The 27,380-nt window shown below is 36.7% G+C and overlaps 1 protein-coding gene across 1 annotated transcript in view; it reads right to left on the minus strand.

Annotated features, from left to right (window-relative positions):
- Positions 1-27,380, minus strand: part of rapgef5b (Rap guanine nucleotide exchange factor (GEF) 5b) — a 60,164-nt gene that overhangs the window by 28,714 nt on the left and 4,070 nt on the right. Inside the window, exons 6-11 of the mRNA XM_079445986.1 lie at positions 21,386-21,467; positions 18,089-18,140; positions 14,879-14,949; positions 11,406-11,531; positions 3,126-3,241; positions 2,393-2,493 (exon numbers count right to left, since the gene is read on the minus strand). Of these exons, the coding sequence (XP_079302112.1) occupies positions 2,393-2,493; positions 3,126-3,241; positions 11,406-11,531; positions 14,879-14,949; positions 18,089-18,140; positions 21,386-21,467 (548 nt within the window). The remainder of the gene's footprint in view (positions 1-2,392; positions 2,494-3,125; positions 3,242-11,405; positions 11,532-14,878; positions 14,950-18,088; positions 18,141-21,385; positions 21,468-27,380) is intronic.

The following is a 27,380-nucleotide window of genomic DNA, read 5'->3' on the forward strand; positions in this document are numbered from 1 at the left end:
GTATATCTTTTGGGATATGTAGGGCTTTCTTTCTTGTGTAGAACACATAAGGAGAAGTTTAGCAGAATGTCCAAGCTGCTCATTTACATGCAATGAAAGTGAAAGGGGACTTATTATAGTCTTTTTCATACAACTCTAGTATATGGCTGCAAACACTTGGAAATGCTGTGCAAAATGATGCATTTGGACTACTTTTATGTTGCTTTTTGTCCTCTTTGGAGCTTGAAATCTCCAGTCCTCATCCACTTGCATTGTATGAATGATCCTTCAGAATGTTTCCTTTTGTGCTCCACAGAAGAAAATCAGTCCCACATGTTTCAAACAACCTGAATGTGAGTAAATGAGAATTTTCAGAACAAAAAAGAAATGAACTGAACTTTCCTTTTTGGATTGAAGAGGATCTATTCCACGATACAAGCACTCGTTTTGTTCATATCTATGAGTATAAGTGGTCTGGTTGTACTGTACAAATGACATTTTTTCCTGAGTTCAGCAGTGGAGGAGAGTTCTGGAATTGCATTGAAAGCAAACAGAATCCTGCAGCTGCAGTGCAGGATTTAAACAGACAGACTGTGCACACAACAGAGAAGTGAGCTGAACTATAGTGATTAGCTATCAGTGTCTTTAATGAGGTTAGAACTCACTCCGCTGGACTGGCTCGCCATGCAGAGGGAGGAGGACAAGCCTCCGCAGAGTCAGGCTTTTTTCTGAGGGGAAGAACACTTACTCATTCCTCTAATCCAGTCTGAGAGACATAATAGCTTGATATCTAACACACACAACTTCAGCAATTCAGAATACCAAAGCAGAGTGCATTCAAACTACTTTAAATACGCTTGAAAATGAATTTGTTTCTTTGTTCAGCTTCAAAACATAACTATGAAGAATGCTTTATAAGAATAACAAATCCCACCGTTTCACTTCATATCTGACCCAGACCTAATGGCTTTAGGGCTACAGAGATGTTCTGTTCCCTATGGAGAATACAAATCAATACTTTTACAACAACCATTCCTGCTGGAAAACGAAAAATAATGTGAGCCTGTCAGACAGAATTTTACATGCAATGGTACCTCATATGACCCAGATATTATTACGCTAGAATCTTTCAAGAATTTACAGTATTTATATGATGAATGATATAATGCGCATCCCAATATGTGGAAGTCTGACGTTCTCCCTTTCAAACACCTCATTTAATTGTTGCCAGCTAAACATGGAGTGCAGCATGCCATCCATGACGGCAGGGCACTGAAGCCAGCAGGAGATAATAACTCAGTACCAGCAGGATAGAATATAGTGGGGCAGTCAGCTAAAAGCAGATCACCACTATCACATCATTAACCTTATAAAACAAAAACAAAACCAGAAAATATACTGCTGTTTGAAGCACACGCAACATCATTTAAAGTGCATAGTTGAATGGGGGGGGGGCATTTTCTTCATTTTTTTTGTAGGATTCCAGAGGGTTTTTCAGACTTGCAGCTGGTCTTGAATAGTCCAGGAACTAGATTTAGATCTACTATTCCTAAAATAAGAGTTATTAAAGGGACGGTTCAAAAATAAAACTGAAAATTCTGTCATCATTTACTAACGTTCATGACATACCAACCCTGTATGACTTTCTTTCTTCTGCAAAACACAAAAGATAATATTTTTTTGTTTTGTCCATATAATTAAACTCAAAGCCCATAACACATTGGACCCCATTGGACCCTACTTTCACAGTATGAAAAAAAATTGTTCAAAATACCTTCTTTTGTTTTCCACAGAAGAAAGCAAGTCATTTAAGGTTTTAGATCAACACGAAGGTGGGAATTTTCATTTTTGTGTGAACTAGAAGGGATGATCATGTTCAAGATGATGATTAAACTATTATTAATATGTTTATTTAGTATTATTGTATACTATTACAGTATTTATTAATGTTTTGAATTTTATTTTTAGATTTTCAGTTATTTTAATTTATATTAAGTTTATATTATTTATATTTAGTAAAGGTTTTTATTTATATATGTTTAGGATTTAGCTTTAACATTTCTGAAATTTTAGTGCTTCAGCTTGAGATTTTATTTCTTTTAAGCTTTCTTTCCATCTAATATATTTTTTTTCAGCTTCATGTCAGCTAACAAAATTTGAGTAGTTTTAGATTTTAACAATAATAACCCTGTTTCAGATTTCAGAGAACTAAAAACACTTATAGCAACCACTGATCTGACACTCATACCAAGTCATGAATTATATGATAAACGAAATCAAGCCAATACAGAACCTGTGTCTGTAGAATCCAAAAACACCTGTCAGATTTTGCTTTAAAACCAGTTCAGAAAGTCTACAGATAACACCTGACTCTATATGCGTGTCACCTATGAGGTGAAAGGTCACGGCTCACCTGTTTCTCTGCTCAGTGGGCTCTTCTGCTCCTCATCCAGCCTCAGGTGGCCCAGCAGATGCTCCAGAACCTTTTCGGGGGCGGCGGGCACGGCAGCGTACCTGTGGGAAACAGAAGAGTCACTGGAGTCTTCCTCTTCGATGGAGGACAGGGAGCGACTGCTGCACCAGCCTTCCTCCTCGCCCTCTTCCTCAGTGCCCTCCTCATCAATGAATCGGAAATACGGCACATCGAACGTGGGCACGGTAGCTCGGTCAGCACTGCTGGTATCGGAGGACTCGTCCTCATCTTCGTCTTCCTCCTGTTCCACCAAAGCGGCCGGCATTAACCTGCCGTCCAGGCGCGGGTCCGGGGCTACTGCACGCCTGCTGCCCATGTCGGCATCGGCGCCGACTTACCACATTGACCTGGAGGAATCGAGGAGACTTCGTGCAACAGCCTGACGTCCCCCTCTTTGCGCTCTGGAGCTTCTAGTTTAAGCCAAACGGATCCATAGGAAAGAGCGCATGGCAATGCAGCACATCCTCAGACGAGTATGTGTGTGTGTGATTGAGTGCAAGAGAGAATGACTTCGGGGAGATGAGAGATAAAAATAAAGTGACAAAGAGGCAGGGCTGGACAGATTACATGCAAGACGGACTGACAAGAGTGAGAAATGAGAGTCGAGAGCGAAAGCGAGAGAGAGAAAGGGTGTGCGTGCTCTCATGCGCCGCTCGCATGCGAGACTGCTTACCTCCCGGTCCAGGAGGAGGAGGAGGGGGGAGCTCTTGGTGACGTCGTCCTCTGAGGCAGCAGCACCTCGTGGCTCCGCTCTCTCTCACACACACGGACTGCTGCGTCACTGGAGGGCTGCAGGGGGAAGGAAGGGAGGGAGGGGTTACATTATCACCAAGGAGATTCCCTGTCTTCCCGTCCCTGTCCGTCTCCCTCCCTTGATTTCCATCACAATACAGTTTTAAATTAAACAGCCTACATCAAACGGCGCTGTTTAATGGGTTCGTTTTATCGTGACCCAACACAATGCTACTGTAAGCGCAAGGCTGCATTTATATTTTAATGATTTGCACGTTGGAAAGGTGGATTAATTTGACTAATTTAGTTATTTGATATTGCGTAATCATGAGCTGCAATCAGACTATGCTGAAATGTTGTGTGGTGAACTGGTTTGTTGAACTGTATATATACACGTATACAGTACATGCATGTATAATAAAAACATATTTGAACTGGGGATAGTCCACCCAAAAATGAACATTATGCCATTATTTACTCATTCATATTGCTTCAAATCTAATTTCTTTCTTCTGTGGAGCACAGATGATGATATTTTGAAGAATGTTGGTAATTAAACCGTTTCGGTTCTCATTGACTTCCACTGTATTGACAAAAATAGTGGGGAAGTCAGTGGAAATTGAGACTGTTTGGTTATTAAAATTCTTTAAAATGTCTTCTTTTGTGTTCAGCAGAAGAATGAAACCGATTTGGACTGACATGAGGGTGAGTAAATGAAGACAGAACTTTTTCATTTTTTCCCTTTTTAAGTCAAGCTCATAAATATGAAATATGAATGCCATAGCATTAGAACAAAATATTAAACAAACCACCATTTATTTTAGAGAAAGATAGCACAAGCATATTTTCAATCAAACAGTTCACAAAAATGGTCTTAAACTATATATTTAATAAACTGAGAAACCAAAATTCCCTTGATCTTTTGACATTAAAGAGGTCATTGCACTATAAAAACTGTACGTTTCAGACCTCAAAACTTTCTTGTTAGTCTAAAAACAGCTTATATTGAAGGCAGGCTGCCAAAACGACAGCTTTTGGAATGTTCTACTCTATGATGTAATAGTGTGGATAAGCACCGCCTCCGCAGTTTTAGATCAACACCAGCTTCAGCATAGATGCCTGTTTAGCTCCGCCCACCGATTCGCTCATTTAGTGTAAATAAAGACAAGGGCGAACGCAAGTCTACACAGAAACCAAGCGATAAAGATGGCTCAGTGCCTAGCTGTGGAAAAACAGTGTTTGCATTGCCTTCCTTCTGTTCCTAACATTAGGAAAGAGTGAATGAACTTTATTTTTAATGACGTTCCAGATCGAGTCAGTAAGAGCTAACTTGGTTAATTTTACCGCGGAATCGTTTACAAACAAGCCACAATTAGATTTTCAAAAAGAATGAAAATCTTGATAACATTATAAGTGGATCTTAGCGAAAAGTACAAAATACAAACAAAGCCAGTTCATGACCTTTAAATATAAAGCAACAAAAATACTGTTAAAAATAAGACATTTTCACAACAACGTTTGATTGCAGATGCCACAGATGGAATTGCTTTGCAATGGCTTGTAATTGCATAAAGAATTGCAGCATGATGCATGATTCAAGTCAAACTAATTATGTATTAAGAAAGAGATTTATAATAATAATATTCACAACTCTGAATTTTATGATGCGAGCATCATAATGACAGCCAATAATTTGTTAATAATATACGAAATATATAAATAATCCTATTGTCACAATGACAAAAAATATTTATTTTTAATGAAAAATAAATCGTTTCTTGGCTTTTATGAAATATTTATAGATGGCTTGTTAACATTCATTAGCGGGGGCTGCAAAAAATACATTCAGACCCATGACAATTTGGATACATGCATTTTTAACAGGGACTTTAGTGTCAAATAGCCTACTTTTAGTGGCCACTGCATATGTATTGTAGGTGTATAAAGGGAGTATTTGTGTATTTGTATGTGTATGAAGGAAAGGTTCAGGGAACCAACATTTCACTGTTATTGTCCTAAAGCCCTGTCACTTTGCCCTATGTGTGTTATCAATCTTACACAGCTCTCTGAACACACTGAAACACACACACACACACACACTGAGAACGAAGCACTCAATCCATCCCATCTCCAATATTCATATACTCTTAAACTCAATAGACATGTACAGAACACAATGAACACAATTCACTACATCAGACATAACCATTGCTGTAGATAATTATATATACAAATCACTAAATTAGGTGGTCAAACATTGACTTTACTAGTGCAGACTAAACCATACGGAAGACTCTAATATACGGTCAACAATGGAAAAACAGAAGAAAATTTGATCATATATAAATACTTAAAAAACACTCTGGACTCTGAACTCCAATAAAGGGTCTGTTAGCCAGCATGTGAACTGCTGGCGTGACTCACTGGTGTGTGTAAATATGGGTGTGAACCTCTCACACCTTCCATAATGCTTCAGCCAACAACATACGGACCAGGATCTCACTGTCACTCTACAAAAACATCCTCATTACAATGTTACACTAAGAGAAGCGCATTTCAAGTTAGCAGTAATTAATGGATAGATCATTCAGGGTTTGTGTGTGTAGGTGTGTGTGTACGTTTTAATGAGCTGATTTTCATGCTCTCTGTCCCCAGACCACAGCAAACAACACATCAGTCAATGTGGCACGTGTGCGGCCGTAATTAGGCAGACAGACAGGCTGGAGGGTCCAGCACTTTTCTGCTCTAATTGCCCATTGCACTGAAGCATTGAGAGACCTTCAGTAATCTTGCATGCGCACACACACACACACACACACACACGTGCATGTGCACACTGCAACCCCCACACTCCTGATGATCAGCACAAACTGCATTAAAAAAGCCACAGTCTCAGACTCAGTCATCTCCCCGGGCAGAAGTTTCTGCTTGACTTTGGCCTGGCAAAAAGCTCCATTAATGGCAGCGTATCATAAAGTCCTGCCCATATATCTAGACTCCAGGGGAGGAAATCTGAACGTTTAAGTAGTGGCAGAGGAACATTACGTTACGCTGTTAAAGTGCCACCTTCTTCAGCTATAATGGCATCAGTACGGGCTGCAGGCAAACTCGAATGAGCAGCGCTTGTTTGATGCAAGAATCTATTTGCGTCTTTTCTTTCTACCAACAGAGTTTTCCCTTGCATGCATTTTTTTGAATAGGCACAAGCAAAATAAAAAAAATTAAGATTTATGATTTTCATCATAAAGGTGCAGTCACACTGCATCTATTGTTAATAATGTAGATGTAATAAGCACAACTCACAGAGAAGTCACTTTGGTCAATGCGGCAAATTCATTGACCAACTGAATCAATTGCAAAATCTGTGTGGGAAAGTCTTTCGTCCTCATGCAAAATTCCAGATTACATACATTCCTATTGAAGTTACTGTATTTCACCAGTGAAAAATTGCAGAGCATTAGTAAATGTAAAGGCACATTTTAGTCTTGTGATACCAGTTTTGCTTAGCAAATTCCAAATTTATTTTACATTTCCTATTCAAAGATATCAGGGTGAAACAACTGTCCTGAAGGAAAATTATATCATTATAAATAACCTCTTTCCAAATCAAAATCATATGGTATGACCAACAAAATAAAATAAAAATAAATAAAAGACCCTTCAGACCCTCAATACTGTGTGTCAAGCTCAATAAGTGTCTTAAAATATAAAATAATTTGACCTTTTTATGAAAAGGGAAGGTTAGTTCAGGTTGTAAAATGTCAAAAGCCAAAAAGTAATGATATTATTTTGAAAGTCCTTCTAAAAATGTCAAGATTAAAGGGATAGTTCACCCAAAAGTGGGTCATCATTTACTCACCCTCATGTCATTCCAAACCCATATGAGGTTCTTTCTTATGTTGCACATAAAAGCAGATATTTTGAATAATGTTGGTAATCAAACAGTTGATGGTCCCCATTGACTTCCATAGTATTTCTTTCCCTACTATGTAAGTCAATGGGGACCAACACATTTCTTATTTTGTGTTCATCATATGAAAGAAACTTATACAGATTTGGAACAACATGAGGGGGAGTAAATGATGACAGTTTTCTTTTTTGGGTGAACTATTCTTTTAAGATGTGTACAGACACATGTATTTAAAGTTTAAAGGGTTAGTTCACCCAAAAATGAAAATCAGCCCATGATTTACTCACCCTCAGGGCATCCTAGATGTATATGACTTTCTTCTTTCAGACAAATCCAAACGGATTTATATTATATGGCAGGTGTTTTTGTTCAACAGTCCAAAAGAACTCAAATAAAGTGCATCCATCTATAATAAAAAGTGCCTCACACGGCTCCTGGGAGTGAATAAAGGCCTCCTGTAGTGAATCGCCTAGGGTACCTTGAGGGTGAGTAAAACATGGGCTAATTTTCATTTTTGGATGAACTAACCCTTTAAAGAATAATTATTACGTTTTACTCTATGGTTACACCAAATGACATCAAACTTTTCTTGAGAATGGTATAAAAGAAACCAACATGAATTCAAATACTACATAGTACACAAGAATGTGTACAATTTCAAATTAGATTATCTCTTTACCATTGGCACTCTTTTTTTTTAATCATTGACCCATACCATATAAGGACAGTACACTTTTTTACCAACAACAAACATGCACAATTTTTAAAAGTTGAAATTTTAAAATCCAGTTGACTTGGAAAGTTAAGAAGGCAAGTGCTGGGTACAGGAACCATTAAACAGCAAAATCTCACTGGACTATAGACTGCAAGTGTCCTATTCTACAAGAAAAGTTATTTTCGACTTGATAGAAACACTACAATCACACTAAAAGGTCTCCTGCTTACCCCGTTCCCTTCTGAAGTGACTGCATGCATCATGATTGGCTCTTGATGACCAGTTCTGTGATTATAGAGGGTCCGCTCTTATTTCAAGCTTCAGTCGAAAGCAACAAAACCAGTCACCTCATACAGAGTATACTGCATATAAGAGAGTTATTAAAGCCACTGTTCTCAAAGACTTGTCACAAGACAACATATGTATGACATTACCCTGGAGGCGCATTTGTTTTATGCTGTCACTTCAGACTTTTGCTTTGTAACATTAAGCAACAAAAGCCCCTGAGATCAGATTTATTCATATTCTCAATACTCTGTGGATGCTTGTGCCAAATGGAGGTCTTTCTATACAATGAATTATTGAGTCTGTGACCATAAGCTATCTATCTAGCCTTCTTTGCACACTGTAATATATTATTATACAATATAAGCCATTTTAAATATTACAAGGACAAACTGTCTAGAGGAAAAAGGTTCAAGAAGCTTAAAAATGTCTTTATACCTTTGAGCAACTTTGTTCCATCTATCCATTTCTTAAACTTCTGTTATTACGTTTTGAAAAATCTAGGTCTACACACTCGTTCAAAATGAAAAAAGAAATTAAAAACACTGCAAAAAAAAAAAAGAAATTATGGAAACTTGCATGAGTACTGTTATGTAAATTGCAAATGCTTCAGTCACTGGAACAAGGAGCAGGAGCCTCTGGAACAGTGCTGTGTTTATGTAAGTGACAAAAAGACAATGTGATATATTAAATCATTTCCTGGTCTGTTGACATTACTTTGCGAAGGCTTCCCTAATTCCTACTCGAATAAACAAAAAATACATACTTTTTCATATATCTCATTTATAGCTCCCAAGGGCTACATGGATATAGGATCCAGATCTATAACCAAACCCACTACAAATAGATTAAAGCATAACAAAAAGAAAAACAATAAGAGTTATTCTTCATTAAAAATACATTATGCGTGTGCCTAGGAAACAGACCCACAGTATCTTGCTGATAAAAAAAAGAATAATATTTATCTTAAATTCACACATTTGGTTCCCTACAAAACCAACACAAACTAACTAACAGACCAGAACACTGAAAGCATATACTTCAACTTCAAGCCTTTGGTTTACTCTATCCAAGTCCTTGCCATTGCAAACAGGCTCCACATACTATTAAACACAAAAGATTACATCACGGAGGCCATGAGTGAATGCAGAGCACAAGCAAAATGTGTGGTATGCACTTGTAAAGGGATTCTTAATCAAACAGCAGACCTCATCCCTCTGTACTCTCATCCCGGCTGTCTGCTGTATTAAGGCATGTTCATGCCAAGTCTAAAGTGAATAAACGGCATGCGTAAAATATTCAGAAACAATTTTTTTTTTTTACACCAAAACGGTTCAGTTTCACGTCAAGTCTGAAGCTGAATTTTTTATCTGAAAACAACTATTAGAAAGAACTGTTCAGCTTACAAACAGAGAAATAATTGAATCATGAATCAGAAAAAAAACTAACAAATGAAAAGATGGATCATATGGTATGCCATTTTAGAAGTGGAGTGAATACATATGCATAATTTCATTCATGGGTCGCACCATCTAACTAATATTTATATCACATGAATATTAAAGCATTCAGAAATTTCTATGATCTACTTAAATCTTAAAATCTCTTAAAATGCAATTTTGCTTCTCAGGTATTTTTTTTCTTCTTTTTTTAAGGATGTTTAGGTAGTTTTTTACTAGAAAATATGGAGTAAATATTGTTTTAAGCACTTAATTGGGTTTATGCAGGGTGCTTTTTTAGGTTTCATACAAGTGAACAATGTTCAAAAACAAAGCATTAACATTTTTATTTATTCATTCTGTAGAAATCATTAGCAAGTAATGGCTTTAAATAAGCTCTTTTTTAAAATTACATTTACAAAGAACTACAAAAATACAAATAGCATTACAAATAAAGATGTTAAGTTATCACTATATTATTTTTTATCTTTATTTGTATCTCTTTGCAAAAGTAATTTTTAATAAAATCACATCACTGTAAATCTCTGTTTGTTCTCTTCTTGTCACACCAATAAAATCTTTTTGATAATACAGAGTGAATCGAGCCAATACTGTGACATTTTCTGAAACTCAAAAAATATTTGGATCAAAAGGATTTTGAATATGACAATACATGACGACAAGAAGTGGCTTGCCTTAAGTTAAAGTTCTTTATGATGGTTATAATTCAAATTAAGCACAATTCTACTTTTGTTTCAGAAAGGTCAAAGGAAGATGCCACCAAGTGCAAGAGGAATGATTTGTTGCGGCAACCTTATGGCGCTCACGTCAACTCTTCCTGTCATTGTGAGTGGCGGCCCACTATCAGGAAGAGGCGAACCGGGGCTATTGTGGGATCAGCCAATCAGAGACTAGCATGAGATTGGTGCCCTTTTTGGTTTTAGAAAGTTTTTCCTGCACTATAGCTTCAGATCTGAATACAGATTCCCTAAAAAAAAAGTGACATCAAACAATGACTTTTCATTTAAATAAAGATAATATCAACATGTAAGGGTGTTGCTTCATAAACCACAACAATAGGGTTATTATAATAATAAATTTTCTAAACAAATACACACACAAATAATTCTCAGTCAAAGGGTGCACAAAAGACAAAACCCGCATGCATGATATTGAATATACATAACATAATGTTTTCATAATAGGGTGTTTTGTTTTGTTTATATTTACTTTATTAATGTTTTAGAATTTTTTTACCAAGATATTCCAAGATCTTCCTTATTTTCCTTTCTTTTCTTTTTTCATTGTATTTTAACTACTTTTTGAATGCAATTATTTTTATTTTTATTTTCCCCTTGTCACAGACCCAGATTTTCTATCTTAAAATATGAAAATACATAAAAAACGTAATCATTAATTAAAAAAAAAAAAAGAATAATCTAAAGAAAGAGTGAAATAAACAAAACATTTCAATATTTACCATGCAAAAATTACTTAATTTTTTAAAATCCATTTATTGTGGCATAATTTCCACCAGGGCCTACAATTTAGCCACTAATAATGTTTTTGTCTAATAAAAAAATAATAATAATAATTGTTATTAATTTGTGTGTGTTTAAATTTGTGGATACATTTACATTTATTCATTTTAGCTGACGCTTTTTTTACAATTTTTTACATGTATGAAATTAGACTTGGCTAAACAAATCAGTCTGGTATTTTATTCTAAAATGTATCAAATTGGAAACATACTGTGTCAGAAATGACATTTGTTGGTTCAGAAAAATAAGGCCCTGTTTTTGAAGTTTCCATAAGAGTTCAGAGTTAATAATATTGTATATGTGGATACATGACTGTTATTCTGCACCTCACCTCTGCAGGCCTTTCGGTAGCTCTGAGCGGGCTGTGTAGTAGGCGGCATCCGTCCTTGGCCAGTCTCTGGACCATCTCCAATCGGCTGATATCCTCTCTATCGCGTGTAGCAGCTCCAGGGCCCTGCTGCAGTGCAGGGGACACAGAAAACACATACCTCAGGCCACAGTCCCACGCCATGAGAATGCAACACGCACGAGCATCGAGCTCTCAAAGTCACTGAGAGTTTGACAGCCCGTCTCGCTGTCTTTACTCAGGTGAGACTGAAAGCCCCTGACTGTGAGGTAGCTGAGATGGACACGCTAGTCCTGAGGATTTAGTGAGCTCCAGACGCGTGTGGCCGGTCAGGAGGAAAGCTTCAAAAAGTGAAGCTTTGGAGACAGTGTTGCTTGAGGGGGAGAGTGAACCTGACTTTTCTCTTTCCTTTGCCTCTCTCTATCTTTCTCTCTCTCTTGCTCTTACGCACATAGCCAGGGTGGGGGCGACCAGGAAACATCTGGCAGTCCCTCCAATCCTGAATAGGAAGTATTGCAATCTCCAGAAAATGGAAGAAAGGCCAGCATGGGGTCTAAGAGAGCAGGTTACTGATTGGTTTACCCATCATGTGAACTAAAATGCTATATGTGCACAAGTGATTCATAAGGTCAAGTGCCGTCCAAATATTACATGAGGCAATGACAAATAAGGGTGTGGACAATAAAGTGAAAAATCATCTGAAAATCTGTTAAAACACATGTAATAAATGTTTATAATTTTCAACAAACGTTCCAATGTAATGATGATATAAAGGTCATGCGACGTGACCAAGTAATAACATTTTGTGATTAAGGATAAAAAAGTTTTCATATATATTTTTCACAAAACTTTTTTTCAACAAATACAATGAATTCGTAATACATAAATACCATTAACTTTTTTACAAGTCACACCACATGACATTTTACAATATGAACTAATTTTGCCTGGTCATAAAAAGGTCACATCATCTGATATTTTAAGAAACTTCCTGACCTTTACACAAAATCATGAGAATATCATTCTCATGATTTTATCTTTTTTTCTGCATGTTGGTTGCACCATCTGATTTGTCTTTCACATCATATGACATTCAAATTGTGGGCAAAAGTTTTTCATATATTGTGCAGAAGTTCTGGTAAAATAATAATAATAATAATAATAATAATAAATGGTTATGCCAAATTCCTTTTCATTTCAATGTGTTTAAGAATTTATTTATTTATTTTTAATTAGGCAAATAAGAGTGGTTTCGTGACTAGTGATTAATTAGAGTTAGTATTATGCCTTTTAAATATATTTTATACACACACACACACACACATACATATATATAACTACAGAATTAAACACAAAGCAGCCAAATGCACATAAAATGTAAAAACCTACAAAACTAACTAAATAGTAGTACATCACTAAATGCAGTAATCGAGGATGTATCCTATTTAGATTTCCTGCTCCATTTAAACACAATGGCATATACCACACGTCCAGAGAAGAAACCTGTGACCTCATTCTCTGAAGTAAGAGAAGGAGAGAAGAATTTGTCCTGAACACACTCCGGTATTTCCATATAAACTTAGCTGGCTATATAAGGAATCAAACCTCATGCTGGACAAATTCGACACAAGCAAAGACCCTGACATTCTTCAGCACTGCAGTGTTGCGGTGAATATAGAAAACAATAGACAGTTAGATTGAACTTTGCTAATTGCATAAACCTGATAAGAAGGAATTACCAGAAAAAGGCAAAATGATAAGCTATTGAAATACCCAACCATGACAAAACAAATGTCCATGGGAACTCTCAAATACAATTAGGCTAATAGAGCATGGTCTTGCATTAGAGACATAAAAAGACTTCGCACTGTATGTCAAAAACTAACTAAAGTTTACAGCAGCAGTCTTCAAGGTGGGTCATGACACAAAAATTGGTTCTAGGCATGTTCTGACTGTAAAACACAGTGCTGAATGTAACTAACAATCATTAATCATTAAAACTAACACACGATCATGCATAATTTAGTTACTATTTTCGGTTAAATAAGTGCATCATTTTAAGTAAATAAGTGCAAATTTGAAGTGTACTTTTTCTTTTTGGAATTTACAGTGAACAAACTACTTACACTATATATACTAATGGTAATGAACAGTGCATAAGTACGCAAATTGGGATGTGCCTATAGAAATTTGTGAGACACTAAAGAATACTTCCTGCTGAAGTACTTATTTAAAAAATATATTGGCTATAATTTATTTTAGCTGGACTACCTATTGAAAACAAAACAAAACAAAAAACACAATTGATGGCCATAATTCCTTTTAGTTGGCCTACCATTAGAAAAACAAAAAGGCAAAGCAAAGCAAAGCAAAACAAAAACACAAAAAAAGAGAAAAAACAATTACTGGCCATTTTTTTTTTAGTTGGGCTAAGTATTGAAAACAAACAAAAAACAAAGCAAAGCAAAACAAAACCAAACAAAACAATTACTGACCATAATTTCTTTTAGCTGGCCTAGCTATGGAAAAACAAAACAAAAACAAAAACAACTGCTGGACATATTTTTACTTTTTTCCCCCCGGTTGGCCTACCTATTAAAAACAAAACAAACAAACAAAAAACATTAGCCATAATTACTTTATCCCACTGGTAAATAATAGGCCTACATTTGTTAAAATAATTTCGTTTTCCAGGCTACATGATGTTTTGTGTTATGACAAGCATGTAGAGGTCTGAACTGAGCATTTTTTTGTGTCCTCAAAAAATGTATGGGCTTATCAGTATGGGCTTAAAAACAAATAATTATTGGTAATAGCAGCCAGAAATCTGTGCCGTTTTCCTATTCAGCCCATGTGATATTAATAATTTGGAATATTTTTGGATCCAAGCAGTTTGTGGTAATACTACTAAATTTCAGTGTTTGATTTTAAAGACATTTTGTACGATAAACAATTTTGGTTCGGTGTTGGGTCGCCGCTTTAAGCAAACAGGTTGAAGCAAAACTGTTTGTGAAACACCGGTTTATAGTACTTTGACAAGATTTGGTGTATATGATACAATCTGTACAGCGCTGCCTTTGAAACATTATTTGTCCTTGTGAAGCTCTGCTATTTTGTTGTCTTGATTACAGTCCCGTCAGATGTGCTGCACTGAACCATCAGCTATTACACTGCACTGTGGAAAGGCTAAGAAAATCACAGTCAGGCACAAGGCTCTGTCCTGACACACAGTATAGAGTATCCATATATCTCCAATCACAGGCTCTTTCTCTTTCTGCCAGTTCAAGGGCTTTCTACTGATGACTGAGCTGCGGGGAAGCGGTGCTCAATCAGGGGACATATGGACAGCCCTGGACAACCCGGACAGCTGTTGAGCTCAGCAAAACATATATGCAGACCAGCACATACACACACTGTCAATGTTAAGCCCATTGCCTTGGAATCTGTTTTCTCATTACCTTGCGCACAGCAGGACTGGGAGCGGATCCTGGGGTGTTGTTATAGTGCTGTGGACTGCTCTCCTCCATCACTGGAAAACAAGAAATTTACAGCTGAGAACCAGTGTGTGTGCACTTTGTGCTTTTCTTTGGAGCAATATAGATTTATATTCCAGCTCATGAGGAAGTTGAGTTTGACTGTTTTTTAAATCCATTCAGCCGATCTCCGGGTCTGGTGGTAGCACTTTTAGCTTAGTTTAGCATAGATCATTGAATCGGATTAGACCATTAGCATCTTGCTCAAAAATGACCAAAGAGTTTAATAATTTTCCTATTTAAGGCTTGACTCTTCTGTAGTTACATCATGTACTAAGGCCGACGGAAAATGAAAAGTTTCGATTTTCTAGGCCGATATGGCTAGGAACTATACTTTCATTCCGGCGTAATAATCAAGGAACTTTGCTGCCGTACCATGGGTGCAGCAGGCGCAATGATATTACGCAACACCTGAAAGTAGTCCCCGGCTACAGTGCCCTCCATAAGTATTGGAACAGTAAAGACAAAATTGCTCTGTTGGCTGTGGAGTCAAGACATTTGAAAATATGATTAAAAGATGAATATGAGACAAAACTACAGAATGTCACATTTTATTATTAATTGTTTCAACACATGCATGTTTTATCAAATAAAAAGAACAGCACTTTTAGAGTTCATCCCACTCATTGATGTGAGCATAAGTATTGGGACAGTTGAACATAAGGCAGATATAAAAGATTAAAAGCTATTATTTAGTTGCAGATCCCTTGCACCCCAGCAGTGAGTCTGTGACCCATAGACATCAGCAGACTCTTGGTCTCATCCTTTGAAATACTTTCCCCAGCCTTTAATGCAGCCAATTCCAATTGTTACTTGTTTTGGGGAGTTTCTGCCTTTACTCTCCTCTTCAGCTGGTGAAATTCATGTTCAATCAGATTTAAATCTGGAGATTGACTTGGGCAATCTAAGACTTTCCATTTCTTTGCCCTTATAAATTCCTTGACTGAACTGGCAGGGTGTTTTGAGTCATTGTCCTGATGCAATATGAAGCACTTCCCAATGAATCTGGTGGCATTTTCTTGAATATTGGTAAGCAAGATGGTTTTGTACCCTTCCAAATTCATTCTGCTACTGTCATCAATCATTAAGCCATCAGTAAAGTTGAGAGGGCCTGTTCCAGAGACAGCCATGCATGCCCATGCCATGACACCACCTCCACCATGCTTTACAGATGAGGCTGTATGCTTGGGATCGTTTGCAATTCCCTTTCTTTCTCCACATTTTTTCTTTCCCATCACTTAGTTAAAGGTTCATCTTTGTCTCATCGGTCCATAAACACAGTTCCAAAACTCTTCTGCCTCACCTTTGTGCTTTTTTGCAAACTCTAATCTTGCCTTTCTATTTTTGGTGCTGGTCAGAGGTTTATATCTTGCTGTGTAGCTAGCATCTGTACTTCTGTGTCAAAGTCTCCTGAGGACAGTAGATTGTCAGAGCATCACCCCAGCTTTCTGGAAGTTGTTGGTGATTTTACAGACACGTCTTTTAGGGTTCATTTCCATAAGCTTTTTTGATTTGTTGGTCATCAACTACTGTTGTTTTCTCAGCCGATCAGGTAGTTGTTGGTTGCTTGTGTCGCTGGTGGTTTCCATACTCTTGATTTCTCCATGCCCTTTGTTTTTGCTATAGCTCTAATTGACTTCCTCTTTTCTTTTAGCATCCAAATTACTTGTTTTTCTGTCAAAATCAGCTCCCTCGTCTTCATCCTGGTTTGTGTGTGTCATCACCGAATGCTGGGGACTACTTTCAGGTGTTGCGTAATATCATTGCACCTGCTGCACCCATGGTACGGCAGCAAAGTTCCTTGATTATTACGCCGGAATGAGTATAGTTCCTAACCATATTGGCCTAGAAAATCGCAACTTTTTCATTTTCCATCGGTCTTAGTACACGATGTAACTACAGAAAATTATTAAACTCTTTGGTAATTTTTGATGACCAAATGCTAATGGTCTAATCCGATTCAATGATCTATGCTAAGCTAAAAGTGCTTTAAGCAAAAGCACTTTATTTGTCCTTCCGAAAGTAGATACAATTAGGAATCATTGTTAAGATTTGTTTTCAACACAACAGCACAACCCAAATGTTCGAAATTGTGCAACGCATTTTATAGACGACAGTTTCGTGAACCTAGTGGAGTACAAGGCCGGCTGTGCACGAAGGCTATTTCTTAAAAAAAAAAAGGTAAATTCCGACTTTGCTATGATAATCTGGCACTTCTGAATCAGCGACTGTAAGCATGTTATTAGTTCAAGAATTTGCTATTGAATATTCAAATGCGGAGTTTTACGCGTAATGCGTTGTGTGTGTATGTGTTTGTGTGTGTGTGAGGGGAACAGGGTCACATCACAGCGGAGTGTACAGATCGTCAGAAATCGTCTTAACCGTGGCCTTTGTACTGCAAATACATGAGCATCATCACTGTGTCTGTCATGTGACTGAAGCTCGAGATTTTGGTAAGGGGCGTTACATTTCCGACGCATTGCTTGTGGTGTTCGGCCAATCACAATGCACTCGGTCAGTTGGCCAATCAGAGCAGACTGCACTTGTTGGAAGGAGGGGCTTTGTAGAAAACTACGCTTTTGAGAGAGGCGGGGCATAGAGGAACTACAATAATGTACAGTATTTGAAAAATAATGTGTTTTTTGAACATTAAAGCATGTCAACCTATTTTGTTACACCAAATACACAAAATAATGATCTTTAAAATTGCATCATATGACCCCTTTAATTTTTATTAACAAACTAAATTTTATATTAAAGTGTTACCCATTTTTTGTTTTACCATTAGTCATTTACTGTATCCTTGACAAATACCACAGGTGACATGAAGGTCCTAGCTTTAATTGAGCTGAGTGGTAACTAAAAACCAGTTCATTGAGAGAAAAAAAAAAAAAAAACTCAGCCAATCAGAGTGATGTGGAGGCACCTATATTATTCTCAAATGATACCTCATTGAGAACAGACTACTTCTGAACCTTCATCCACTAGTGTTGGTGATAAAAAGGTAATGATTTATACATTATTCAATCGATTATATATGCTGCTGATAGGTGAAGAATCTAAACAAATACTTAATGCTCAATGCAAACAAAACACTGAAAGCCAATTAAAAAATTAACACAGAATAATCCTTACTAGTCTTAGTCTGTGCCTTGCGAGCCAGAGCTGCCAACAGTTCATTCTGCACCTATTAAAAGATAAATTCATAGTACGGTTAGTTATTTTTTCAAATATTCAGATATAGTGGACTCAAAATTTACAGAAACCTTTCATCACAAGCATATGCTGCTGCTTGGGAAACTATTCTGTGGGTCTGTGCTTTTTCATGTTCTGAAGAGATACATAATACTTTGAAGCTATGATTCAACATGTTCTGCATTAAACTTCAGCTCTGTTTTAACAGAGAAAAACATTCACTTCTCTAAATTGATCCACACTTGGAAGTTTTTCTTTAGCAGGGGGATAAAAAGACAGCATTACTTATTCTTTTAAGCATGACTGCCTTTGATTTCCCAACTGTTGTATTATTCCTTTGAGAATCCATAAAAGCTTACCTTAAAACTTTCAAGTGATCTATTCGTGATCTGACTGTACTCATGTGATCTGAGGCAGAGACTCTGCATTGACATCCCACAGCACACGGCACATTATGAATACAAATGTATCCAATCCATCAAGCATTTGAAAGGAAATATCAGTCAATTATGAGGGGAAGTCCATCTGCTGTCTGACCAGGGGAGGATTGTGCATTAGTAAACCAGGTGTGTAATGGAGGTGTTTAACCGTGCTTAGTGGCCCATAAAAACTACATGTCCTATGGGGCTGTCCGATGTGGCAGCCCCTGTTCTGAGTGTACAGACTCAGGCCAAAGATAAATGGAGCTGGACTGGGATCCGTGCCACTGTGACCCCGCACAGGCCAACTACAAATGACCAGCACTAAGTAACCGTTTCCACTAAAAACCTAAAGAAGTGAACAGTGTAGATGAACGTCGCCATCATTTACGGTGTTTACATGATTTTTGTCTCCACCTTTTTTTTCCTGATTTGACTCACAATAGCATTGTACCTAAAGGATTAAGCTGGCCAATACACTCAGAACAATTGCTATTATTACATTTGTTTTGATAAGAAGTCTCTTCTGCTTACCAAGGCTGCTTTTATTTGAACCAACATACAGCAAAACATGTAATATAGTTACAAATTAAAAGAACTGTTTTATATTTGAATATATAGAAAATTGTCATTTAAGGCCATTGCACACTGAGTCCGAATTTTTAGTCCGAAATTTTCGCACGTTGAAAAATAAATACGACCTCACGTTTTGTCAATCACGTTTGCACACTGCCTCCGAAATTTTCGTCCGTCAAAAAAAAATTCGGATCGGGTTCGATTTTTTGCGTTTTTCGCATCCGTATAAAGCATTTTGAGATGCTTTGAGAAGGCGTTTTGACAATTCAGAGCCACCGTACAAGCGAAAGCCAAAATCCAAAATAGTGTCAGACAAATTAATACACTTCGTCTTGCAGCACAGAGCACTTTATGACAAACAAATTGCGGAATACAAAGATACAGAATATAAAGAACTGCTGTAGCCTATTTTTTTATGCCTGGCGCACACCTTTTCGATGCCGCAGTTCGGTGTGTGTGTGTGTGTGTCTGTGGGTGTATCCAGACAGTCTCTGTTCAGGATAAATTGGTTCACGGAAATTGGTGGTCTTCTTTTTAATATGTGGATTCAGTATCGCTAGCAAAGTATCAAACTGAGGCACTGACATCCTGAAATAAACTTTGAATCTCTCGGGATAATCCCGCAGCTCTTTGATAAGGAGGTGGAACTCTCCTTCCTCTCTGCGCAATCTAAGGATTGGATGGACCCAATATTTCCTTTTTCTTTTTTTAAAAAGAGAGAGGACAACAAAATCATACTCACTGCTTGAAGACATTTTGTATAGTTTTGCGATTTTTTTCGCAACGGATTAATTAAAACGCATCGGACTCAGTGTGCAAGGTCTCTGTGCGTGACGAATTTTTAAGATTGCAAATGCGAAAAAACGCATGCGAAAATTTCGGACTCAGTGTGCAGAGACCTTTACTCTTGTGTTGGCATTTTCAGCAGCCATTATTCCAGTCTTCAGTGTCACATGATCCCTCACAAATTATTGTAATATGCGGATTTGCTGCTCAGTGAACATTTATTATCATTATCAATGTTGAAAACAGTTGTGTGAATTTTTTTTTTAGGATTCTTTGATGAATAGAAAAGTTCAAAAACAGCATTTATCTGAAAGAGAAATACCATTCAAAACTTTGTGGTCAGTAAGATTTATTTATTTACAGCAATTAATCATTTTATTCAGCAAGGACGCATTAAATTGATCAAAAGTGACAAAAGACATTTATAATGCTACAAAGTCTTAAAATCTTATTACCTTTGCTGTTTAATATTATAGTTTTTGCTGTATTTTAGATCAAATAAATGCAGCCTTAGTGAGCAGAAGAGACTTTCTTTAAAAATTTAAATAAAATAAATAAATAAAAAATCATCTTGATCAAAACGTCTGAACGATAGTATATTCAATACCATAGGATGTATATGTTGTAATTTTAAATGCTTAAAAATAACTCCTTACACTAAAACATTTACAAAAAAAGAGACACTAATATTGGCCAAGATTTGATATAGTGTCCTACAGTACATATCCCAGTTTCAATATTTTGATCTCCAGCTCATTACAGTACTTTTTTTTTTAGATTTAGATTTTTAGACTTTTTTTTTTTTTTATTAGATTTTTTGCGAAGTTGATTTTACTACTAGGTTTTGCTCTAAATCCGACAGTTACTGATAATGCGTAGATGTGTCCTAAACACACCCACAAGCTGCACGTTAAAGATACAGTTCATTGATTAAGCCATTAAACTGAGCATCTCAACTGTTCAGCTGAACACAACAATACAAATGTTCAGATCAAATTTATAGCGAGCATCATCAGTTTCCGTGTGTCCGATGCAAATGGCAACCCTCTCTGAATCAAAGGAAGTGGCCTTCTATTTATGTTGCCAAGGTGACTGCAGGTGCATAGGCCACCTTGAGGAGAGGTTCTGCAACATTACCTTAATAGTTGGAAGCTAAGCACGCGCCGCATGGCCACAGTAATGTACTGATTCAGTCATTACAGCAGAGCTGCTGGCTCTCATACGGACAGAGCGCAGGTGGAACAGTGCAACTGAAAATGCTCTGTACTAAACCCTTTGTATGTTGTGGGGAGAAGACACAGAAAAAGACAGGTTCACTAGTTGTTAAGATTTTTTTCTTTTTTAGGTGTTTCTTATTGGATGTGTGAACTCACATGCAAATTTCCTAAATACAGGATTTGGAAATGAAGAAAAAAAAAATTAAAAAGCTCAAAAGATAGAGATATAGATTTCTTACCGTTGAAGTGAGATGCTCCAAAGCTCTCATTTGAAGAACTGGATTACACACATCAGATGTTTTCTGTGCATCTTCTTTATAGCTATAGAACAAAATAAAACACTGTTATAACACATTGTAACATCAGTCATCTGACCATTTTTTTTCCCTTGGACATGGTACTATGTTAATGGACCAATAACATATTTTTTTCTGTCTGGATCAATTATTTATTTTAAAAAATGGTTTAAAAATGTCACAAACATACAATGACACAAACGCACTTTTTTCTATTATGAGCTTGTTTTTAGTTCTTAATTGCAATTCATTTAGATATTTTTAGGAGATTTTAATTTTTTTTTTTTTTTAAATAATTAGATTTTTCATAATTATTTCTTATTTGAAAAACTACCAGATTAAAGTCATGTGGTATAACCAACATGCAGAAAAAAAAGGGAGAATCCATTATGACTGTGTCAAGGATAAGAAGTCTTAAAATATCAGATAATTTGACCTTTTTATATAAAAAAAGGTTAATTCGGGTAGTGTCCTGTAGCATGACTTTTCTTTTAGATGTTTTAAACGTTCTATCAATCAAACGATACTAGAAAAAATGTAGCATGGTTCCCACAAAATGATTAAGTATTATTTTCAGCATTAATAGTAATAATAATAAATGTTTCTTGAGCACAAAATCAGCGTGATTTCTGCATGATTTCACGTGACTCTTAAGCCTGTAGTATTAATTCATAGGAATACATTTTAAAATATATACAAACAGAAGTTGTCTTAAACTAATAGTATCACACATTATTCCTGCATTTTAACAGTAATTTATCATTTCATTAAAAAGATTAAGATGTGTACACTTATGCTCACAAGCACTAATACAAACACTAATCCAAAACGTTTCTTAGGATGACCATCTGACAACATCACTCTAAGGCAAAAACCAATCTGTTATTGTCACACTGAACTGTTAAAAACAAACATTAACAACTTTAGACAACAGAGAGTTGTGACTGTGCTGGCTAGAACACTAGCAAAACTCCAAAATAGTGTCCCAAAATCACACTGGCTTAATCAGGCCATACGGAGACACAGACAGAGGGATGTAAAAACAGGGTTGATCTCGCTAAAGATGGACATCCTGCCTAGACAAAGCCATTAGGACAGAACCTGACCGACTTTCCCAGCAGACAGGAAATGATGCAGAGGGACACGACCAATAGCTCAACTTCCATTTACATCCACTGACCTCCTGATTACGTACGGTTTACCAAAGTGCTAAACGTCATTGATCTGGGTGAGTGAGGCCAGAGCTGCACGGTTCTTTGTGGCTCATAGGAGGTCAACAAGGCTCTGCATTGAGTACTTTTTTCAGATTTCTACTTGCCCTGCCATTATTTTCACTTTTTTTTTTAAATACATTTAAATGTATAATTCTATATTTATATGTATAATTTGACATTCTAATTTTTATATTTAATTTATTTTAATATTATTTAAAACATTTATTCTTATAATATATTTTGATAAATAGTTTTACGTTGCAGATTTTAATTAAAAAAAATTAATTTAATTTAAATTTTACATTTAATTTATAAAGAATAGTATTTTTGTGTGAGAAATTTTACATTTGTCATTTTAATATTGATTTTACATCTAATATTTTAAATAAGATTTTTTTTAAATACATTTGACAGAAGTTTTTGTTTATTTTATTAAAGGGTAAATTAAAATGTTTTCATTATATTTACATGCACATTTTACATTTCTAATTTTTAATGTATAATTTTTACATTTAATATTTATTGTAATCTTATGTAAAATATTTTATTATAATACATTTTTGACATATAAACAGATTTGTGTATTTAAAAAGATATTTGTATTTTTAAAAGATAAAAAAAAGCTAGAAATTATAAAGGCATCATAATTACACCCAAAACTTGAGAGCTTTTAAACCTCCTTGAGGAGCTATCAATAATGTTTCAAAACTTTTAAAAGATGCTATGAAATGTCAACAAAGCATAACAGCACAAACCAAAGTGCAGAGGCAGTGAAAAAAAACAGACGAATAGGCTGCATCTTATACTGACATGTCTGAGAAGTGATGAGATATGCTTTGACAGACAGTGGAAGGTCAAAAGGAGAGTGCTGTGCAGTGGGGCGACCACTCTGAACAGGTTGGGTCTGTCTGAATATCTTGACAGTGAGACAGACAGAGCCTGGAGCAAATTCATTCATCCGTTCTACACTCTCACACAGACATCTGCTGGTGAAGGCTGGCACTGCAGCTGACATTACTACATTAGTATGCTCACGGATAAATCCTGAATGATGACTGTACATTAAATTTTCTACAAGCCCTACAATCATCTACAAGTGCTGTCCATATTACATGTCATTGGTTTCGTAAAACATAGTTCGCAGATTATGCCAAGCCCCATTTGCCTATTGTAATTTGTGTCTTAAAGAGACAGTTCATCCAAAAAAATAAAAAATAATAATTTACTCAACCTAATGTCATTCTAAACCTGTATGATTTTGTTTCTTCTGCAAAGCAGACAATAAGATATTTTACAGGTGTAAAAATATCTTTAATGTTCCACAGAAGAAAGAAAGCCAAAGGCTCCTAAAGTCTAACAAGTGACTACATCAAGTTAAAGAAAACAAACACTTTATGCTCTTAATTCTACCCAATAAAGTGATGGTATATTAATTGATCCCTCGAAAGAAAGCCAATAGGATTTTCCACTGCCTTTTAGATTATTACAGAAAATAAGAAAATGTTTGATTCTTACACAGTCTTCACAAGTGAACAACTTTTACGAATTTTGAAGCTTAAAGGGGTCATGACATAAGAAATCAAATTTGCCTTGGGGCCAGTTTTACTAAACAGGGCAAATTAGCACGAGCGCGCAATTCCAAAAGAGCACCGATGGGCATGGAAATTTCTGCAGGTGGTTTACTAACAACTAAAGAACACAGACACAACATCTCATTTACATATCGCCCAACGCAATATACCAAGCGCAGCTCAAATTAGAGCAGTCGCAAATAAAGAATAAAGAAATAAAGAAGCCATAGTACATTTAAGTACGTTGTACGTCGGAGGTCAAAAAATGCTAGAGGTTGCAAGTTTTGATAAAGCTGGTATCGCGTGACTCTGTTGAGGGTTCCAAGTCATCTTCTATTTCCTGAAGCAAATTAAAAATAACATGGCTTCGCAAACGATATTTTCATGTTCTTCTTGCATTCCAAATAAATTACGTGTGGGAAAAAATCCTCTCCCTTCTACCATGCACTCTCTCATCTCTGTGGTGCCTTCTCCTAGCAACAAATTGCAACCATTTCAAGGGAAAAATAGTTTGACATGCTTTTTTGGGCATTTTTTTATGGCGCAAATACCAGTAATTTGACGAGCGCAAATGTAAAACACGTTGCATGATTCATTTTAATCCATTTTGAATACTAAGGGAAACTCCTAGAAATGCATATTCAATAAGGTCAGGCGCAAAAAAACAAAACAATCCACGCCTTTTCAGTGCTAATTCTTCACTGCTCGTCCTGATAGTACTCATTTTACCACCAAAAGACAGTTTGCGCTGGCGCAAGATGTTAATAAAACTGGCCCTTGATCTTTTGGCATATAAGAGGTCTTTGTACCATGAAAATATCCTGCAAGTCTAGTGAGAGAAAAAAATTATTTGATCCCCTGATGATTTTGGACGTTTGCTCACTGACAAAGAAATGATCAGTCTGTAATTTTAATGGTAGGTTTATTTGAACAGTGAGAGACAGAATAACAACAAAAACGCATTTCAAAAAAGTTATAAATTGATTTGCATTTTAATGAGTGAAATAAGTATTTGACCCCGTTGCAAAACATGACTTAGTACTTGTGGCAAATCCCTTGTTGGCAATCACAGAGGTCAGATGTTTCTTGTAGTTGGCCACAAGGCTTGCACACATCTCAGGAGGGATTTTGTCCCACTCCTCTGTGCAGATCCTCTCCAAGTCATTAAGGTTTCAAGGCTGATGTTTGACAAATCAAACCTTCAGCTCCCTCCACAGATTTTCTATGGGATTAAGGTCTGGAGACTGGCTAGGCCACTCCAGGACCTTAATGTGCTTCTTCTTGAGCCACTCCTTTGTTGCCTTGCCCGTGTGTTTTGGGTCATTGTCATGCTGGAATACCCATCCATGACCCATTTTCAATGCCCTGGTTGGCTTCAATGTCCTGGCCGTGATGGTACTTGGCTCCGTCCATCGTCTCTTTGATGCGGTGCAGTTGTCCTGTCCCCTTAGCAGAAAAACACCCCCAAAACCATGTTTTCACCTCCATGTTTGACAGTGGGGATGGTGTTCTTGGGGTCATAGGCAGCATTCCTCCTCCTCCAAACACGGCAAGTTGAGTTGATGCCGAAGAGCTGGATTTTGGTCTCATCTGACCACAACACTTTCATCCAGTTCTCCTCTGAATCATTGGCAAACTTCAGACGGGCCTGTACATGTGCTTTCTTGAGCAGGGGGAACTTGCGGACACTGCAGGATTTCAGTCCTTCACGGCGTAGTGTGTTACCAATTGTTTTCTTGGTGACTATGATCCCAGCTGCCTTGAGATCATTGATAAGATCCTCCCGAGTAGTTCTGGGCTGATTCCTCACCGTTCTCATGATCATTGAAACTCCACGAGGTGAGATCTTGCATTGAGCCCCAGACCGAGGGAGATTGACAGTATTTTTGTGTTTCTTCCATTTGCGAATAATCGCACTAACTGTTGTCACCTTCTCACCAAGCTGCTTGGCGATGGTCTTGTAGCCCATTCCAGCCTTGTGTAGGTCTATAATCTTGTCCCTGACATCCTTGGACAGCTCTTTGGTCTTGGCCATGATGGAGAGTTTGGAATCTGATTGATTGATTGCTTCTGTGGACCGGTGTCTTTTATACAGGTAACAAACTGAGATTAGGAGCACTCCCTTTAAGGGAGTGTTCTAATCTCAGTTACTTACCTTTATAAAAGACACCTGGGAGCCAGAAATCTTGCTGACTGATAGGGGATCAAATACTTATTTCACTCATAACTTTTTGAAATGCGTTTTTTTTATTTTTATAATGTCTCTCACTATTAAAATAAACCTACCATTAAAATTATGGACTGATCAATTCCTTGTCAGTGGGCAAACGCACAAAATCAGCAGGGGATCAAATCATTTGAATCCTCACTGTATCTTAAAATGTCCTCCTCATTATAAACAAAGCATTTATTTAATCGAGTTCCAACAGCTCGTTTTGGATCTGAGGTGCAAGATGATGTCACCCATGCACAAAGGTGTTCAGTTGCTTAAAGGGATAGTTCACCTAAAAATGAAAATTCTGTCATTAATTACTCACCCTCATGTCTTTCCAAACCCGTAAGACCTTTGTTCATCTTCGTAACTCAAATTAAGATATTTTTGATGGTAAACGTATTTCCAACAAAAATATCTTAATTTGTGTTACGAAGATGAACGAAGGTCTTACGGGTTTGGAAAGACATGAGGGTGAGTAATTAATGACAGCATTTTCATTTTTGGGTGAACTAACCCTTTAACGGCTGACACTTGATTACGCTGAATGTAAGTGTCAAGTCGTGTCAAAAGCAAATAGAAATTACAATCACTGCCGCTATCTTGTCTACACTGGACACAGTATACAGATGCACGTTCACTTTCTGACACAGTTCATGCGCTTGAATAGATCATTTTTCCATATATTTATTTGTGTTTTGCACAAAACAACTTTTTTACTTTTTTACTTTATACCATATAAGTAAACCTCTAGGAACATATTAAAATAATAAAAAAAGGACGATGGACGAAAAAGGAGTACGATTTTTCCAGTTCAGCAATTATGACATTTAATGTCCCAGACAACCTCTTTAGTCCCTTTTAGCCACTTGTTAGCAACCGCCTTTTTTAAAGACACATACAAGTTTTATAAAAAATCATCAATGTGGTATTAGTATTAT

Source organism: Barbus barbus, assembly GCF_936440315.1.
Source record: "Barbus barbus genome assembly, chromosome: 21".
Lineage (NCBI taxonomy): Eukaryota > Metazoa > Chordata > Actinopteri > Cypriniformes > Cyprinidae > Barbus > Barbus barbus.